This window comes from Neomonachus schauinslandi, chromosome 4 (assembly GCF_002201575.2).
Source record: "Neomonachus schauinslandi chromosome 4, ASM220157v2, whole genome shotgun sequence".
NCBI lineage: Eukaryota > Metazoa > Chordata > Mammalia > Carnivora > Phocidae > Neomonachus > Neomonachus schauinslandi.
This window is the reverse complement of record NC_058406.1, coordinates 31,171,744-31,193,381: the sequence shown is the minus strand read 5'-3', so window position 1 is coordinate 31,193,381 and position 21,638 is coordinate 31,171,744. Positions and strand designations below refer to the sequence as shown.

Sequence of the window (21,638 nt, the reverse complement as noted above, 5' to 3'; positions counted from 1 at the left end):
ATGAGCAAGGCTGTGTTCAAATAAAATCTTATATTTACAAAAACAGATGACCAGTCTGCTGGCTATAATTTGCTGACCCCTGATTTAGATCAATCAATTCATTATGTTTACAATATGGGAAATTTTAATCTTATAATTCCATCCACATAAATTAAATGGAATATTTCTATTAAAATAAACTTCCATCAGTTATTTGGCTATTGTAAGGATATCATTCATGGAAGAAAGCTTAAATGCTTGATTCTTTACTTACCAATTTTCAAAATGATGAATTGGTTTACTACCATCCTCCAAAAATATTTAAGGACAGTTTTTTTGTTACTGTTGTTTAGTATCATAAACCCAAGAATTCATACATATTTGACATGTTTCATTTCATTGCACTAATTGTCCTTATTGATTCTTGATTTGTCCCATCATTGGCTGTGTAGGAGCCTCATCAGATGGTCTCCTGACTTTATTGCTTGATAGCTCTCTTGGATTTTTGAAATTTCAAAATGTTCCAGGCTCATCTTATATACTATCTGCCCCAAGTATGGAATCAGCTATTTCTTTTAGGTGCCTGGGTTCCTTTTAGTAGGAAATGATATTTAGAGACTGTAATCTGAACACTAGAGTGCTCAGTGCTAATGGGTTGGTGGTTCTTTCTATGTCTTTTTGGCATAGATTTTTATCTTTATTAAAGGTAAAATCATTAGTTCATATTGATACTTCCTACTAAAATTCAGGATAAATGGTGTTTTTATTTACTTTATCTTTGCTGTCTTAAATCTGTATCTCCTTTGCACCACAACAAAACCCTAGTTCTCCATATGACTAACAAAATAACTCATTTTTTTTTATCGTATAGTACACATACAGCAGTCTCAGAATAACAGTAACACTATCATTATCATTACTGACAGTGTTTGAGTTACTTGCATTTCTTTTTTTCTTACCCTCAAGTGTAGTCAATAATATGTTATAAGGTTGTTTGGATTGGTTTCTCTCTGGGTGGCAGTGCCACCAAGAATAAACATAGGTTCATTTGTTATATTTTTTTAAAAGATTTATTTATTTTAGAGAGAGAGCGCATGCACGCACGTGAATGGGGGAGGCGCAGAGGAGAGGGAGAGAGTCCTCAAGCAGACTCCCTCCTGAGCACGGAGCCCGATGTGGGGCTCAATCCCAGGACCCTGAGATCACAACCTGAGCCAAAATCAGGAGTCAGATGCTCAACCAACTGAGCCACCCAGGCACCCCTCTATTTTTTTCTTTATTTTTAGAGTTTACTTTTTAGAAATGTTCCTTTATAAATATATATGTGACATACATCATTCTTAAAGTCAAATCTATAAAACAAAGTATATTCAGAGAAATCCCCTTCACTTCATTCCTTTCTTCTGCCATAGGCCACCACTTTCTTTTAATTTTATAGCTTGTACTTCATTTTTTTTTTATTCTTATGTTAATCCCCATACATTACATCATTAGTTTTAGATGTAGTGTTCCATGATTCATTGTTTGTGCATAACACCCAGTGCTCCATGCAGAATGTGCCCTCCTCAATACCCACCACCAGGCTAACCCATCCTCCCGCCCCCCTCCCCTCTAGAACCCTCAGTTTGTTTTTCAGAGTCCATCGTCTCTCGTGGTTCTACTTCATTTTTTTTTTAAGTGGTTCTTTTTTTTTTTTTTTTAAGATTTTATTTATTTATTTGACAGAGAGACAGTGAGAGAGGGAACACAAGTAGGGGGAGTGGGAGAGGGAGAAGCAGGCTTCCCGGGAAGCAAGGAGCCCGATGCAGGGCTCAATCCCAGGACCAATCATGACCTGAGCCGAAGGCAGATGCTTAACGACTGAGCCACCCAGGTGCCCCTGTACTTCATTTTTTAAAAATACAAATATATTTGTTTGTGTGTCTGTGTCTGTGTGTACATTCATACATATGTATTTTCCACTTTCTTATATAAATGCAGCATACTATACATATTTGTCTTTCCCTTGCTTTTTTCCATTTAATGAAATATCCTAAAGTTGATTTCTTAGTAGTATGAAGATATTTCTTATTCCTTTTTATAGCTGCATAGTACTGTATAATTCTCAACCTGCTTTATGAATCACTATTTAGAAACATCTTGATAGGCTATTAAAAAATACAATTGACCCTTGAACAACACAGGTTTGAACTGCACAGCTCCATTATACACAGATTTATTTCGATAAATACAGTACACTACTATAAATGTATTTTCCCTTCCTTATTTTCTTAATAACATTTTTTTTTCTCTAGCCTATTTTATTATAAGAATACTCTATATAATACATACAACATACAAAATATGTGTTAATCAGCTCTTTACATTATCATTAAGGCTTCAGGTCAACAGTAGGCTATTAGTTAAGTTTTGGGAGAATCAAAAGTTACACATGATTTTTGAGTGCATGCGGTGAGTGGGGGTCAGTACCCCTAACCTCTGCATTGTTCAGGGGTCAACTATATAAGCTCCCAAGGATAATAGTGATGATTTAAATCACAGTCTTCCAGTAAATTCTCTAGAAACGTACAGATCAAAAAGGAAACCAAACCAAGCCACCCATAATTCATGTTTAAATGTAACTGGGAGTCAAGGTTTCAATTACATGTTGTCTATGTGTTCAGATATAAAGATCTGAAATCATTAGAGCTAGTACCTGACCCATACCAGAATGAATAGTTTTATGTAGGTAGAAATTGCATTTAGAAAGGGGAGGGCAGTGGGAGCCTAACACAGTCAAAATTACCTCCAGGAAAAGATAGTTCAGTTTAGAGTGGGAAATACTGAGAACAGAGCTAAGACCTACTTGATTAGAACATTGGCTACTGGGGAATCCAAAGGAAGAGAGTGGATTGAAAGTGTGAGGGACTAGAGATAGCACTCTTAAGAAGATGACTACCTTTGGGGGACATATGTTGAAGGAAAAGAAGGAAGTCGGGGGTTGTAATTCAGAATTATACAGAAACAGAAGAGAATCAGTCAAGAGACACACCAGTCTTCCCATCCCATTCCAACAGGCTCATCTACTGAAGAAACTGTGTTTCACTAGGTCAACAGAAAATTCATAACCCAAGATTCCTGCCAAAATAGAACCTCCCGTTTTTGCTGGTCCGGGAAAATATAATATATTTCAAATGATTACGAAACAGCAGTCAATATGTATAAAAAGCTTCTATATGATGAAAAACCAAAGGTGAGAATAAAACCATTTTAACTACTGAAAATTCTGCCCAAATCAGTTACTAACCAGAAGAAAACTATTGCACAACAACCCAACTTGAATTAAACAGATGTTGACAGATAATGAAAAAAATCCCATGAATCATAAATTTTAAAAGTCAGACTAGAAATGCACAATAGACAGGAAGATGTGAAAATAGAATTGTCCAAACTCAAGAAAAAAATTGAAGAAGAACAAAATAATCTCAATTGCAGACTCAATTCCAGGGTGCCCAGTGCATACTAGGCTTAACTGAAAATATAATAAGGGACATTGAGAAGAGAAATAGAAACATCCAAGAGAATAAAAATAAATATTAGGAAAGGTTAAAAAGTATCAGAAAGGAACTCTTAGATATAGAACATAATAAAGATTGTGTAATTGGATGTATAATTGAAGTCTCTGAAGAAGATGAACAAAATAATGAAACAATTAATACTTAAAATTGTAATATAAGAAAGTTTTCCAAAAATTAAAGAAGACCTGAACCTACACATTGAAAGGGCCTACCTTTTTCCTGGAAAAATTGATTCAGATTGGTTACTCTAAGATGTATTCTAGTAAAACTCTTACACTCTAAGAATAAAGAAAAATCTCCCCAAGCCTCCAGGAAAAAGGCCAAGTTATTTACAAGGGAAAGAAAGTGAAGTTTGGATCATACGTCTCTACCGCAAAATACAAAGAAAGAAAATAATAACGGGGTTTTATATCTATACAAGCTTTTTTTCAGGTATTGAGATTATACTGAAACAGTGTTCAGCATGCAAGAACTAAGGAAATACTATAACCCCAGGCCCTACCTGAGAAAACAGTTACAGAAAGACCTTCATCCAAATAAGGAATGATCAAGCTAAGACAAAAACAAAGGTGGAGACAAGAGTGGAATAGTATGGTATCAGTCTGGATCCAGTGAAGAGAGAGAACCCACACAGTAATTTGAACACAGAAAGTGTAATACAGTTGTTAACTGTAACACAGGATTGAGGTATTGAGGGATTGGCTAGTCAAAAGGAAAGAGAACTCTAAAGAATATAAGAGCAGACATAAGGAGAAGCCACTAGACTGGAGCTGAGATGGAGAACCCCAGGAAGGACCTCCCCTCCGCCCCCATCCTCAGGGCGGAGATGTTGTTGGAGCGGGCACAGCTGTGGCTCGCTGGACGAGAGAAGTCACTGTGGTATGCCACAGCAGTGGAACTTGCTAGAAATTTGCCTTCGAGGGTACCTCTAAGGAAAGCTGTTCATGGAGAGCTGTCTCTCTGGAGTGCTACAAAACCACCTAGGTGGAGGAGGGTGGCAGCAGCACTGGCTACTGATGCTGCTGGCTGTCATGCACCGCAGGATATGGACAATGCAGAAGGTTGGGGTGCTGCAGGTGCCCACCATGCAAACACACTGGAACCAGGAAGCAAACCCCCTTCCTCCTGTAATATCCTTAGTTGGGATCAAAGGATATCACCTGAAACTGATAAACCAAATAGTAGAAGCCTAAATGAGGAAAAGGTAAATTAAGGACATTAGAAAATATGTTAGTATAAAGGTAACCACTAAAACAAAGTTCCAAAATGTCCTAAATAACAAAGGAACAAAAACATCAAGGAACAGACCATACAGAGAAAGAGATAAACTAAATATGGAAAGCACAGTAAATAAAACATAACGTGAGAGAGTTGAGACCAAATGTGTAATTTACATTAATAAATGTAAATGGTTTTAACTCACCTATTAAAAGAAAAAAATTTTCAGAATGGTGCTCAGAGTCAAACCCAGCTTTATACTGTGTACAGGAGACATACCTAAAATCAAGTGAATGAGAAAGACTAAAAATGAAAGGATGATCAAGGATATACAAAGGAAAGTCAAACAATGTAATAGCGGAGATTGCAGTTCTGGTATTAGACAAGATAGAATTCAGACCAAGATTTATCAAACAAGACAAAGAAGCCACTTTATTTTAAAATGTTTAATGGTGACACAATTCATAATGAAAATTATGTAATAGTTAAAAATATTTCAGAACCAAATTACAAAGCATCCGTCTTCACAAAACAGAAATTATGGTAGGTGCAGGGAGATAGAGACGAACACACTAATAAATTTAACACACCTCTCAAGTCAAGGCAGGTGAAGAGAACAAAAAGTAAAGGTATTAAAGACTTTCTTTTCTATAAGTTGTACCAAAACATCTACTTAACTTCTTTGATTTGTACCATTCCTTCAAATAATTTGGTACCAAAAAAAAAAAAAATTTAATGAATAAGGTAGATCATATATGTGTATACATATCAAACTTTATACCCTGCTAAATGCCCTTCTACATTGAAATCTAAAACTCTAAGCAACTCTTGTTTGGAAAGGGAAATATAAACCAAAATTGCAAAATTCCTAAAAAGTAATGATAATAAACATATATCAGAATTTTGAGATTAATTGAAGCAGTGGTTGGAAGAAAACTGATAGCTTTAACCACTTGACATCAATAAAACTGAAAGGATAAAAATTAAGGATGTAAATTCCCAATTCAAAAGACTAGAAAAAGAGTCTCACAATACAAAGAAAATAAAAAGAAAGAAGAAAAATAAAGATAAAACAGAGGTTAATGAGGTAGAAAATAAAAAAGCAATAAATCAAAATACTGGTCTTTTGGGGAAAAAATACACAAAATACACAACCCACTAGTTAGTCTATGAAAGAAAAAAAAGGAATAAGCACAGATACACAAACGTAGAGATGACAAAGGGAGGAAATAACTCTATGTAAATAAAATAGAAAAGCGAGATGAAATAGTAAAATACTATTTGTCAAAATTAACCCCAATAGTGTTATAATATTTAAACAGATACATAAGAAACATATAAAAGTTTTCAAAAAAATTGCACCTACAGCAAAGCACTATGTGCAGGTTATTTAACAGGGGAATCCTACAAAACCTTAAAGACCAGATTTTCTCCTTCTACTTGTTGTCAAAGTCAGTAATACCCAAAAGAACTTTCTGTGATGATGGAAATGTTTTGCATCTGTGCTGTCCAGTGTAGTAGTCACTAGCCACATGTGGCTATGGAGCAGTTGAAATGTGGCTACTGCAACTAAAGACCTAAATTTTTAATTTTGCTTAATTATAATCAAAGTTAAAAAGCTTGTGTGGCTGGTGGCTACTGTACTGGACAGTTCAGTTCTAGATCATAGAAAAGTAGGAAAACATGCAGGTTCTTTTTATGAAGCAGGTAGAATTTTGATAACTAAGGCTGATTTAAGTTACACACACATACATACAATTTCATGTATGAATATTGCTATTAAAAATCTTAAAATATTAGGAATTAGAATTCAACATATTTATAACAATAATTTGTCAAAGCAAAGTAGTGGGTTTTTTTTCTGTGAATGAAAAGAAGATTTAACTTTAGAAAAATCACCTGGATATGCACATACAAGAGAATGAAGCTGGACCTTACCTCCACACTAGATAAAAAAATTCACTCCAACTGGATGATAGTCCTAAATGTTGGAGCTACAACTATAAAACTACTGGGGGGAAATAGAGGGGAAAAGCTTCATGATACTGGAATTGGCAATGATTTCTTGGAAATGACACCAAAAGCACAGGCAACAAAAAGAAAAAAAAAATAGTTAACTTGGACTACATCACGTTAAAAACTTGCTCATCAATGGACAATATTAACAGTGAAAAGAGAACTCACGAGATGGGAGAAAATATTTGCAAATCATGTATCTGATAAGAGGTTAATATCTAGAATATTTTTTAAAAATTCCTTCAACTCAACAATAAAAAACAACCAGATTTAAAAATGAGCAAAGGACTTGAATAGACATTTCTCTAAATGGCCAATAAACACATGAAAAGATGCACAACATCACTAATCATTAGGAAAATACAAATCAAAACCACACTGAGATACTATTTCACACCCATTAAGGGGGGCTATTATCAAATAGAAAATAAGAAGTATTGGTGAGGATGTGGAGAAATTGGAATCTTTGTGCACTATTGATGAGGATATAAAATGGTGCAGCCACTATGGAAAACAATATGGCATTTCTTCAAAAACTGAAAAATAGAATTACCATATGATATAGCATTTCCGCTTTTGGGTATATAGACAAAACAATTAAAAGCAGGGACTCAAGCAGATATTTGTATACCTATGTTCAGAAGCATTATTCACAATAGCAAGAAGATTGAAGAAACCCAAATGTCTATCAGTGGAAGAATGGCTAAACAAAATGTAGCATATGCATACAATGGAGTATTATTGAACCTTTTTAAAAAGGAAAGAGATTCTGACCCATGCTACAATGTAGATGAATCTTGAAGACATTATGCTAAGTGAAATAAGCCAGTCACAAAAGGACAAACTGTATGATCCCACTTAAACGAGATACCTAATTTAGGTAAATTCATAGAGACAGAAAATAGAATGGTGGTTGCTAGGAGCTGGTGGGGAGGGAGGAATGGCAAATTATTGTTTAACAGGTACAGAGTTCACTTGGGGAAGATGAAGAAGTTCTGGAGATGGATGGTGGTGATGGTTGCACAACAGTGTGAATGTACTTAATGCCACTTACTTTTGAGAAAGAGAAGGGGAAATATGTGTACACACACATGCACATTTTATACACGAAATTACATATTTTATATACTTAGTTTTATAAGAAGAAACACAGGAGTGTTAAACCAGAAAATAATGAAAAGGTCACCTATTGGGAGTGTCTGGGAGTAGGGTAGAAAGTATAGCAATGAGAGTGAGACTTCTCTGAGAATACTCTTTTATATTCTCTTAACTTCTGTGTTATGTAACTATTTTACTCAAAAAATAAAATGAAACCAGGAAAACAAATCATAACACAAAATTGATTACAAACAGCAACAAACTGAACTGTTTATCAAATGGATATCATAACAACATTGAAAAGAAGAATTAATTCAAATAACTTCAACACGGAACCTTCAGAGTATACCCTTAATGGGACATATTTCAAAGAAAAAAATAGAACTTCAAATAAATTCTGATGTTTTCTTAATCTTAGTGATTTTACCTTAATCATCTGAAGCTATTTTGCATACATTGAAGATAGAGCAAATGAGTAAATAAGATACAAATATGGGATGGGGGAAGATGAAGAACCTTGTAATACAGAATTTGAATGGGAGGTATCTATATGAACTCTTAACTTAAAAAATATATATAATTTTATATATACTTGTACTATAATTATATAAGCTCTATTCGTTGAAAAGGTCTAAAAGTAATGACACCTCAGTACCAATGTGGTTTCTAAATCCCACTCTTCACTAGAAGGAATCATGGCTCCTTGGAGAAATGGCTGATTTCAAGACTGAGCAGAAGAGAAAATGTAAGGTGAATTTGGAACATTCTATTATGCCAGAAAGAAAAGAATTCTCAAAGAATGATGGGGACATATCAGAAGGACATAGGAGCCAGCTTGAAGGGGCTCTGACCAGCCAAAATTGGAACAATATAAATATCAGAAAAATAATGAAAACAAAAGAACAATGGTATTGGCATCCATGGGTCCCTAGTGTACAAAGACAAAAAAAATTTAGAGTTGCAGGGAAAGGTCTAATTACAGAATGCCAGCTAATAAATATAGAAAGAATGATAGAAAATTACCGTTTTGCAACCACCATTTCAGTTGGTTCAGGCAGGGATAATCAATGAATGCTAAAATCATTGGGTAAAAAAGCTTATCGGAGAATAGGATATTCACATAATCTCAGTGTTTTTCCCCACTGATTACCTATTAATTACAAAGGGAAATTATAATGAAGATATCCGTCAGTCACTCCTTAACAAGTGATCAAATTTAGTATCATCAATAATTAGATAAACTGACATTACGTGCTTCTTAAAGTAATGAAGTGAGAAGTATTCAAATCACTTGTATTTTTGTCAAAACTGTTTAGTATGAATGTAATCATAAGGAAACAATCAGAAAGAAATCGAAGTTGTGGGATATTCTATTAAACAGCTAGCCCACACTCTTCTTCAAAAATACCAGCTTCATGAAAAAAAAAAAAACAAAAGGCAACAGGACTGTTCTAGATTAAAGGGGCCTAAAGGAACATGACAACCAAATGCAATATGTAATTCTCGATCAGCTCCTGTATTTAAAAAATTAAACAGCTATAAAGGACATTTTGGGGACAATTGAGGATATTTTGAATTAAATATCTTGGGTATGACAGTATTACTGTTTTAAAAGAGAATGTCCTTGTTCTGAGGACAAATGTACTGATGTATTTAGGGGTGAAGTGTCACTGTGTCTCTGACTTCCTCATAGTTCAGAGGAAAAACTGTGTATAGATAGATGGAAAGCAAATACGGTGAAATGTTACTAGTTGTTGAATTTAGGTGAAGGGTACATAGCTGTTCATGTACTGTTTTTGCTACTTTTCTCTAGGTTTAAGATTTTTCAAAATAAAAAGTTTAAATAAATTATGTATATAATTATACATATATATGTGTGTGTGTTCATGTTCCCCAGGCCTCCTCTGGACCTCTCCCCAGAGTTGCTGAATCAGAATCTCTAGGTAATGGGGCTTGGGATTCTGCATGGTAAAATGACTCTCCCGAGACTCTAACAAAATTGGTCTATATTTGGGAAACATTGCCCTAGAAGAACATTCTTCTGTAAAATCTTGTATGATGTGTGTGTGTGTGTGCGCGTGTGCGTGTGTGTGTGCTGTTCACAAAGGGAACATTCATATTCCCTTGCAGAGTCCTCCGGGGGAAAAGGTGGAAAGGTAGAATGATCCTCAGATGACATTATTAACTCAATGCTGCCAACCTTTTCCTCACACTCCCTTGTTTTACTGACCTATTCTACTCAAGACTGATTATTTCTTCTAAACAAGACTATTTGGATCACTAGTTCTCAAACTTGGCTGCCAGAGACCTCTTAAAAATTTCAGTGCCTAGGCCTTACCTCAGATCGGTTAAATCAGAATTTATGATTCTGGGTGGGACCAGTGTAGTCTTTAATGCTCCCTCAGGGGATTCCAGTGTCCACGTGTGAGAGGCCCTGGTCTAAAACAGAAGCTGGCTTCTGGTGAGGGCCCTAGTCAAGTGTGTCAGGATCCCAGGACAAAGTGCCTAGTCAGCAAACGTGGTCACATGCTCTGGGGTCTATGTGGTACCTTGACTTGAAAGGAACCCTTTGTATATTCCTGTCACTGATCAGTCTTTCCACTTGCTAAGTAGCCTCCAGGGCCTGTCAATAGAAAGGGGGTTTTAAAAAGATACACATCTCATTTTGTGATCATAGAACTTGAACTCTATTAAAACCTCTGGGGTGGTCAACCCAAAAATTTGGAAGTTACTTTAACCATGGTGTCTTAAAAATATTCACTAAACCCCCTCTTCTCTACAGCAAGGACCCTGCCAGACCTATGTACACATATACCTATCTCAAGATTAGTCACAACCCCCACCCCCAGTTAAATCAATCTGAATTAACTTGTGTTTGCGAGTGTATATGGGAGTGTACCACCGATATGGGGATAGAGACCTATCAGAACTAAATGGAATCCAGACTTCCCAGATAGTCAGGGCAGATACTCCTTCCTCAGGGAAGACAATGTGGTCGGCACCTCTCTGCCCGTTTCACTTCTCTTTTCTTTCATGCGTGGGGTAAAATTGCGATCGTCCACTTAACCCCAGTCTGGAAGCACGGCTTTAGGTCAGTGTCACCATCTGACAAATACAAAAATAAGGAAAGGGAAGTAAGTTGTCCAGGGTTGTACAGTGAGTTCGTGGCATATTTCTGCACATGAATTTGTAGATGTACATATATGTGAAGCTCCTCTGGGAGAAGAGAATGAGTTGGGAATCATCTTGACAGCCATAGAGTCTAATAACTTCACAAAGCTTGGAATTATTAGATGCGACAATGGCAGAGTAGGGAGTAGAGCCCACAACCACGTGGTTCCTGGGGTGAGTGCTGTTCTGTTACTCGCCACCAGAGGGCATGAACTTTGATTAAATCCTAGACCTGGCTGATCTGCATCTAAGTCCAGAGCTTCTTCAGGTCAAGGTTGGTTTAAACAGCTGGATCCTAACTTATTCAGTAGTCCCATTGTCTTGGGAATATCTGGAAGCTCCTTATAACTGGTTCTTTATAAATATTTTTTAAAAGAAATCCTAAGTAAGCACAGAACGTTTGCAGCATGCCTGGGTTTAGAATTAAAGAGATCTGGCTTTGTCATATTAGCTCAGCCACTTACAAGTTTAGTTATGTGGCCACTGGTGAGTTGCTCTTCCTTGACTTTTAACCTTGAATTTCAATTGCCTCACCTGCCAGATCATTCGTAAACTCTGCCACACCTGGTTTTTGTGGGTATTAAATGGAATAACATGGTAAAGTATGCATCGATTCTTGGTACCTGTTTACTAAGTGGGGATTTTTCCTTTGTTCAATAAAAACTCTCATGGAGTTTATATTTTAGTTGGAAAAGATATACACACTACAAAGAAAAAAGAAAGAAAATCCAGAACACTTCATCTAAAACTAATGATGTAATGTATGGGGATTAACATAAGAAAAAAAAAAAAATGGAAAAAAAAAAAGAAAGAAAATCCAGACAATGATAAGGGCTAAGGACAAATAAAAGGGAGCAGGATTTAGGTAAGGTTGTCTAGGAATGCCTCTCTGAGGAGATGATATTTCAGCAAAGAACTAACAAAGATTTGAGAAAGGGAAGGGTGTTTGAGGCAGAAGGACACAGCTTGATGTGTTTGAGAAACAGAAAGATCAGTGAATGGGGGGCAGAGGAGTGACAGGAGATGAGTTATAAGAAGTAAGCAAGTTCCATACCATGTAAGCCTTGTTAATATACCTGAAGACCATAGATTTGTTTTGTGTTGTGGGATGTAAGCATAACAGTGATGTGATCTGATTTATATTTAAAAACACACACACACACACAAACATACCATTCTGGCTGTTATGTGGAGAATAGACAGTAGGGAGGCAAAAGTAGAGGCAGAGAGTGTAGCTAGAAGGCTGTTGGAATATTCTAGGCAGAGTGTGACTGGGCCTTAGATCAGGGGTGGTCCTTGGTGGGTGAGAAATCTTGAGTGGCGAGAGATGGTTTGAAGATCCACATGCTGTCAAGCCTTGCTGACTAATTGTATTTGAGGGGTGCTAGAAAGGAAGGAATCAGAGGTGACTTTTAGGCCTTTTGGTCTGAGTCACCTGGGTTTAAATAAATGGTACCATTCAGTGAGCTGAAATGACTGGAGAAAAGAGCAAGTTGGGGTGGGCAGCAAATCCAGAGTTCTGCTTGGAATGTACTCATTTTGAGACCTCTTAGCATCCAAGTAGACTTGCAGAACAAGGCAGTTGGAAATACGAGCATGAAACTCGGGGCAGAGGTTTGAGCTGGGGATATAAATCGTCAGTCCTATTTTCCAAGAGACTGGAGACCAAGAAGAAGAGAACGAGGGCCAAGCACGGAGATGCTCCCATTTTCAGAGGTTAGGATTTCTGACCCACCTGTTCTTTTCCTCCCAAGCACCCCAGGCCATTGTTTAATTCGAGGAGATCCTCAGATTACTCTTTTTATTCTTCTTCTCTTCCCTCTTACACAAATTTATGACCCAAGCTCCTTTTACCAGTAAAAACAGTATGGTAGGGCTGAGTGATGAAAAATTTGAAGACGTTGATGTGCTGACTGATAATGAAGGTTCTGGAGACAGAGGAATTGGGCTTAAATCCTGCCTCTGCTGTTTACTAGCGTAGTAACCTTGGATATTTTACTTCATTTCTCTGAGCTCAGCCTTTCCATCTGTAATGGCTAGCATTTATCTAATGCTTGTTATATACGAGGCTGCGTTTTAAGTCTTTCACATGTCTTAACCTATTTTAATCCTTAGAACAATCCATTGACATAGTTACCATTTTTATCCCACTTTATTGTTAAAGAAACTAAAGCCAGAGAGAGTTTTTGTAATTTGCCATAAGTTACACATCAGGTAAGTGGCAGAGCTAGATTTGAATCGAGGCAGCCTGGTTCCTGAACCAGTGCTCCTTTTCTCGTATCTAATTCACAGAGTTGTAATAATGATTAAATGAGGTAACCCACTTAGAGTGCATATAGCATATAGAGCCTGGCACAGCATATGGGCGTAGTAAATGTTTGGAAGGCAGCATAGTATAGATAGTATAGTGAAAGAGAACCAGATGAAGAGTCCTAGGGCTCCAGGCTGATTCTACAAGAGCAACTTATGTGACCACACATAAGTGTCTTAGCCTCTCTCGACTTCAGTTTTGTAATCTGCAACATAAAATCTTTGTACTATATGGTCTCTGAGGGCCCTTTCCATGTTGAAGTGCTATCTGTGACTGCCCAAGACAGATTATGGATACATTTGAATTTGGAGGGGGGTCCCACATCACCTTAGGGGTTGGGGAATAATGTCCCTCAGTAATTCCTTGGGTTGGTAACATTTCTGTGTTGCCCTGCTACTCTTGAAGGAACTTGCTAGGAGGTAGTGAAACAGAATAGTTAAGAACCATGAGGTCTGGCTTGAGACCATCATATATTGCAATCTTCATCACTTACTACCCTGAACAAGGTATTTATCTTGAGTTTCCATTTCATCTTCTGCAAACAAAGGATAATAATAGTACATACCTCGTGGTGTTATTTCAGATATCCAGAAAGAAATTGCATGTGAAGAATTTAATACATAATAAGCAGTCAATATGAATTAGCTATTATAATATTATAAGTGTTCCTAGAGCTGAGAGGACTTTTTTTTTTTTTAGCTCTTCAAGTTCCAGGTGAGATAGAAGCTCCGGAGTAGCCCATTCCTAAAAAAACGGATTGGTAGTTACATGGCAAGGCACTTGTTGGGAACTAAGGACATGAGTCTGAGTGTTCTGATCCTGCAGTCATTCCTCCCACTCCTCCCTTTTATCAAGGTATAGCAAGCATTTCCCTGGAACAGTTGTGCCTTGCCTCGCCTTGCCCGGAGGTTTAGTGGACAATTCACGGCACATCTGCTCTAGGTCTGACTTGCATCAGCCCTTGTCTGACCTCAGGAGAGTTTTTTCCTCACACACAGACCAGGCCTGAATTTCTGAAGAAATTTAATTAATTCTTTTTTTTTTTTTTTACCCTGATCAAAGGAAAGTGGTAGTCAAGACTCCTTTGGCTGTGAGTACAAAAACTCAACTCAAACCAGGTTAAAGGAGGGGAAAGGAGGAAGCAGGAATTACTGACTCTGTATGACCAAGAAGTTAAGGCCTGCTGCTGAGTGTATTTGGACACAGGGTTTTAAACACTCTCATGGCTCCCCATCCCTTGCTCTACCTTGGCTTTATTCTCAGTTATGTTCTCCATATAGCAGTGCCAAACCTACAAACATCCTTCTAGGCATGATCTCAGGAAAAGAAAGACTCTCCTCCAACATGCCTATCATGTCAGAAAACAGTTGCCCCAACTTGGGACATACATACACAGTCTTGGTGGGGGGAGTCTGATGCCTGCAAATGGCATCATATTCTGTTCCGTGGCCAGGTTGGTACAGTCACACGATAGACACCCCCACTGAAGCACATAGAATTTGTCCAGAAGGAAAAAAGACGAGGCAAGCAAAAAAGTAAAACAATAGCAGTTTTAGGTGAAGTAATAGGAACATCCACATCGCTGTCACCATTGTTGATATAAATGAGCTGTCCCAGGACCTCTCCTGACCTTGGGGAGCTCAGCTTAGCCTAGCCAGCTTTGAGACACAAAGTTTCCATCATATGGGGTGGTAACTCTCTTATTTCCATTTTCTTCTCTCTTCATGTCCTCCCCCTTAATTATAGTTATTAATTAATATTTAACCCCCAAAGCTGATTCTTCCTTTTTCATTTTACCTGCACACTGATAGTTTAGCATAACCCACAGTGTGGACTGAAGGGTCCAATTGCCTGGGTTTCAATTCTTTCTCATTTGCTCACTTCGAAATCTTAAGTTTACTTTATACCTCTCTTCTCATCTATAAAATGGAGATAATATCTACCTCCCTGGTTTGTCTTGAGTAGTAGATGGTCTGTGGAAAGTGATCGGCACAGTGTCACATACACAGTAAAGTCCTCAGGAATAATAGTTGTTGTTACTTCCAGCTCTGCAGCTTTGATGCAGCCTGTCTGTTGTTTTGTCAGGAATGGGAAGCTGAGGTTGATGGGGAGACTATTAAAAAGCACTAGTTTTGAGTATCTCAGGATAGTTGAAGCCAAATAGAAGGAAGCATTCAAAGTTCTATTTGGAAGACTGAACTACAATAACAATCTTATTTTTACAATTTATTTATTAAATGGTACATTCTTACTGCTTCTACTTGCTGAACGACAATGGACAATCTCTCTAGGCTTCTTTTTACTCTTTTGGAAAATGTGTATTTTGGGAGAGGATTATCCCTTCCATCTTCATCATTGTCTGATCCTTAATTGTTTAAGTAAAAATGAGTATCAGAAAGTGTTTTGTACTGTATGTGTGTGTGAGAGAGAGAGAAAGGAAGAGAAAGTGAGACAGAGAGAAATAGTGAGTTAGTTTATATTGAAATAAACCAAAAAGATTTACTTGTATATTGGATGTATCAGTTGACATATTTGGTTTCTTCTTAAGAGATTATCCTATCCCCTTTCACACTCTACTGTCTAGATCATTTCTAAGTATTGGTTAATCCTACCTCACATCTATTTTGGACTTTTCAAGGAAAGCTTTTTAGACCTTATAATATATATTTTATAATACTTGTCACAGAGTCAGAAAAGTTGGTTGGGGACTTTGTCCCACTGCTTACTCTGCAACATTACATTGGGCACGTTACGTTCCCTCTCCTGTGCCTCATTTCCTCGGCTGTCTAATGAGGCATTTCTTCTATTTAACCTTTAAGTCCTTTCCTAACAGTCTGTGATTCTGTAACTATCACAGCATAGGTTGTGGCAGGAGTAGCTGGATTCCCAAGGGAAAACTTGGTATCACCACTCCCTTTTGAAACATATTTTTTATCTGTTGCCCATTATGTTTGCTGCAGGATTTCGGCTGAATGCCTCTTCTTGGCCCATGTTCCTTTTGAAGACACTAAATGGAGCAGAGATGGCTCCCATCAGGATTTTCCACAAGGTATGGTGTCCTTCAGATATCACCACTTGCTTAAGGTCAAATGCTTACATTCTTTGATTTACTAAGCCCCTGATGTCTACTTTATATTTATGGCCTGAGGATGCCTTCTCAGAAACTAGTTCAGAGGGAGGATTTTTAGTATCTTAGGAAGCAGCAACTGTCTCTGGAGGAAATTTCACTATAAGTCAGGATTCCTGGGTTTTGGGTCCCAGCTCTGCCAATAATAAGCAGTGTCCTTTTGTCCTCACCTGTAAGTGGGATTCTGTCTCACAGGGTTGTCAAGAAGTTAAAATGTATTTATCAGAAAAACACATAAAATATAACATAAATCTAAAGGAGCTGTTCTCATCCTAGATCTTTGAATTCCCTAAGGTCCATATGCTAAACAAAGAGAAAGGAAGGAGACTATTTTTTGAATGTCTACAGTATGTTTAGAGTTGATATACACCATCTCATTTAATATCCACAGTTAACTTTCTGAAGCAACAATTACAATTTCCATTTAATAGTTGAGGAAACAAATACTTTTGAATAAAGAACTTGCCCAAGATCACCTGGCTAGTAAGTGGTGGAAGAGGGATGTAAAACCTGTATCCATTCTTTCTTGTTTCTTAAGGCATGAAGCAATCAGTCTGCTGTCAGCTGAATTCTTTAATGAGGTAAAGGAGACTGAATTAGAGTTGCCTATGCTGCTAGTTAAGTCTAAACCCTAAGAGCACTACATGGTTCCCAGAATATAGTGTACTGGGCATCTTAAAAACCCTTTCACTACAGAATATATCAAAATGGTGGGCTGGTGGGGGAGGGAGACCAACAAATACTCTTTTACATGCTTTGCCAAGCTACCAGAAAGTTAGAAAACTCTCCAGAGGCCAGAATGAAGAAGGCCATCCAGTGTTAAGTGTATATGGTGCACCTGTAAATGCCTTAAGGGGCATTGCCAGTCTTACTTTCTAGGGATCTTGTCTTTTAACAGCCACAGTAGGATAGATGAGCACTTGGGCCCATGCAAGGCAGGGAAACGGGCCTGAGACTGCCACGTAGACAACCAGATCAGGTCCCTCAACTGGTTACTCCTTCTTGGAAAGACTGTTAACACCGGTGAGGAAAGTCTCTGGGTTCTAGGGAGGGGTGAAAATGGAGTCACTTTCTCCAATAAAGCGGTCTTCGCCCATGTAGGTCCATGATTCAGATATAGTGCCTGTGTTGTCTGGGAACTTCAGAGCTATATGGAGATATTTCTGAGTGCCTGCAGAGGCAAACCCAGAGCCTCTCCAGATGGTTTGGTTGCTTTCAACCCAATGTCATAGACGTCCCAAAAGTGAAGCACCACTGAAGATGAGTGTTCATTTCAGAATTTCAGAGCCCTCAAAAACTCTCAAAACAAATCCAACATGATGGGACATCGGTAGACCCAACAAACAGTAAGGCTATAACCCAATGGCTTTCAGATAATAGAAACACCAGATAGAGATTATAAATTAAGTATTTAAAAATGATTAAAGAATGAAAAGAAGGACTTTAAAAATTGAGAGAAGTACAAAACCCTATTTCTGAAAATATTGAAAAAAACAAATTGAACATCTAGAAATGAAACTTAATGATTAAAAGAACAAATTAATGAGTAGGTATATAAGAAACCAGGACTTAAAGAATTAACTGAAAGACAGGTATAAGGACTTTTCCCAGAGCGCAGTGCAGAGAGATAAAGAACTGGAAAATATTAAAGAGAAGAGACAGGAGAGTAACATTAGAAGGTCCAATATATGCTGAATATGAACTTCAGAAAGATTAATTAGAAAGAATAGAGAATAAGGGTATTCAAGAAGATATTAGCAGAATTTTCCGGAGTTGTGTAATAAAGACAAATACATACCTTAAAACATCACGATATGATTGAAGTCCAGAGGAAAGATCTGAACAAGTAATCACACAGAACACCTTCCAAAGGATTACAGGTAGGCTGGCAGCACATTTCCAGACAGAAGCAGTACCAACCAAAAGATAATAGAACAGTATCTTCCAAGTACTGAGAAAAAATTGTTGTCTACCTACAATTTTATATCTAGCCATATTATTATTTCAGAATGAATGTAAAATCAAGACATTTCCAAACAAACTATACAAGTAGTTACTAACATAGACGCTGAAAAAACAACTGAAAATACATTTTCAGGAAGAAGATAATTGAACCCAGAAAGTAAGAATGAAGAAGTAATGGTGAGGAAAGATTGCTTAACATGTGGGTAAAGCTAATCAAGCAGTGCCTGTAACCATATAAACTAAGTATAATAACAATGTGGAACTGAATTATCAAACACTTATTAACTCAGGAGTAGGTAAAATAGTCTAAGGTCCTTATATTGCTTGGGACTATACATAAAGACGAGTTTAGATTTAATTATGTCAACTATCCAGTTACAGATCTTAAGGGAATGATCCACTGAAAGACTATAAATAGAATGGTTAACATCTGAATCAATGGAACAGTGGGAAGGGAAGAAAATTCAATTGATTGTAAAGGGGGAAAAGGAACCTGGAAAAATCAAGTTACATAGAAAGTAAGCAATATGATAACTGTAATAAATTTAAATATGTCGGTTATCACAAAAATGAGCTTAAACTCATCAGTTCAGACATACAATTAGATTGTTTTTAAATCTAACTATGTGCTGTTTACAAGAGACACTGCTGCAATATGACACTAAAATGTTGGAAGGAAAAGCAAAGATAACACTAGGCAAATCTTCATCAAAATAAAGCCAGTGCTAACCATACTGACATTAGGCAAGGAGACTTTGTTGCTGAAAGACATTCTAAAGAGGCCACTATCTAATGATAAAAGAGTACATGCTCCTGAAAAACATTGCCTCAAATATGAAAGCAGAATTTGATAGAATTTGGACAAATTGGAAAATCTACAATTGCTACGGGATATTTTAGTACATGTCTCTCAGTAATTGATAAATCAAGCAGACAAGGAAATTGACATATGAATCAGCATAAGCTACTTAGTATTAAATCAGCTGATCAGTTTTAAAAAATCAGTTGCATTTCTATTTAATAGCAACAAGTGGCTTGAAAAATAAAATTTTAAAAGATAGCACTTAGGATAGCAATAAAATTATAATATGCCTAGAAAAATGTTAGTAAAAAGCATGAGATATTTATAGAGAAAATTTAAAAATTCATATTAAAGAAGGAATCTGCATTAAAGAATGCTTAATAAATGGAAAATACTATGATGTTCATGGATGAGAAGGCTAAATATTGTTTATACAAAGGTTATTTCTTCCTAAATTAATCTATAAATTCCCTGGGATTCCAGTCAAAATCCAGATAAGGGTTTTCTGTGGACTTGAAAAGCTGATTCTATGAAACCAGCTTTCATATGAAAGATCATATGAAATTCATGTGAAAGATCAAGGAGAAAGAATAGCCAAAGCCATACTAAAAAATGACAAAGCAGGGGACTTTTTCTACCAGATATCCATTTAATAGGATGGTGTTACTGGTGCAGGATCAGAGTGTAAGACCAGGGAAAGAACAGACTGTACAACACTTTTTGGGAACTTTATCTTTGCAACTACATTGCAAATCCACACTGCTGGAGAGAGTGTGCAATGCTACAACCACTTAGGAGGGCAATTTGACAATATTAATAAAGCATAAGATGTATATACCTCTCCTATAACCCAGAAATTCTACTCTTGCATATGTACCCTAAAGTAACCCTCCCACATGTGCACAAAGGAACAGGTGCAAGAATGGTCATTAAAACTCTTGAAAAGTGAACAATTAGAAATGACCTTAAATGTCTGTCAAAAGAGAATGAATACAATGAATCGTGGATCACCACATCAAAAACTAATGATGTATTGTATGGTGATTAACATAACATAATAAAATAAAATTAAAAAAAATTAAGAGAATGAATAAGTAGTGATATACACATATACTGGAATACTGTTAGCACTTGAAATGGATTGGAGCTGGATTTACCAATGTAGGTAAATTTCAAGAACACAATGTTAACGACAAAAAAGTTGTAGAATACGTACGGTATAATACCATTTATATAAAATTTTAAAGTATGCAAATGGATATGAATGTATATAGTAAAATATGAAAACGTGCATGAGGAATGGGCACAAAAGGGATTCAACTTTGTTACCTTTTATTTCTTAAAAAAAAGTCTGAATCAAAAATGGTAAAATGTTAGGACTTAAGAAGTAATACTTTGGTACCCTTTGAAATTCGTTTAAAACAAAGACTAACCTTCATTATAAATCTTATAGAGCAGCTGGTCACTTAGTCACCATCCAAATTTGGTAGCGGTCTTTTGGCCCACAGCATCCTCTGTCTTTGCATCGAGGTCTGCATATTTCTGTTTCTCATCTAGGAACCACCATCGCCTTCCCACAACTTCTTCAAAATGGGAATGAAGCTAGAAGCTGTGGACAGGAAGAACCCTCATTTCATTTGCCCAGCCACTATTGGGGAGGTGCGGGGCTCAGAGGTGCTTGTCACCTTTGACGGGTGGCGAGGGGCCTTTGACTACTGGTGCCGCTTCGACTCCCGGGACATCTTCCCTGTGGGCTGGTGCTCCTTGACCGGAGACAACCTACAGCCGCCTGGCACGAAAGGTAAAGGCTCATCTGTGAGCTCTTGAAATCAGGACCCAAGTTGGGAAGGGGGATTGCCTGGATCTGCCACGGGCGGTGTCTCTTCGATAAACCTCACTAGTAGGCAACTGAGGTAAAAACCAAAGTCTACCTGAGAGTAATCAGAAACAATAAGAGTTAAATGTCAAAGGAAGCTAGATGTGGAGTTTGGGATAAAGTAAAAGTTCCTCGCTCTCAATATCCTGGTTTATTCTCAGGCACCTAGCCTCTCCTCTCTGTCACTTTGGTTCCTGACCTGGTTCGGGGTTTGAGTAGTATCATCTTGGGGTGCACCTCTGTGTCAGGACTCAGGGGCTTTGTATATGAGCTGGAGTAGCACCATGTCATCAGAACACTTGAGAAGCACTGTAGCACAACGGGAAAAGCATGAGCTCGGCATCAAGACAGACGTAGGTTTGAGTCCCAGCTCTGCCTTTTTTTACCAGCCGCGTGGCTTTGGGCAGTTAGTTCACCTCTCTAAACCCCAAATTCCTCGTCCGCAAGCAAACGCCTGCTTCATAAAGTTATTGTGAGGAATAAGTGACATGACATGGGTAAAATGCTTACATAAAATC

The 21,638-nt window shown here is 37.3% G+C and overlaps 1 protein-coding gene across 2 annotated transcripts in view; it reads left to right on the top strand.

Annotated features, from left to right (window-relative positions):
• Positions 1–21,638, top strand: part of SCMH1 (Scm polycomb group protein homolog 1) — a 131,112-nt gene that overhangs the window by 29,934 nt on the left and 79,540 nt on the right. For both annotated transcript variants that reach the window (XM_021683765.2, XM_044913986.1), the window contains 2 exons: positions 16,311–16,399; positions 20,802–21,045. In XM_021683765.2, coding sequence (XP_021539440.1) covers positions 16,311–16,399; positions 20,802–21,045 — 333 coding nt within the window. The remainder of the gene's footprint in view (positions 1–16,310; positions 16,400–20,801; positions 21,046–21,638) is intronic.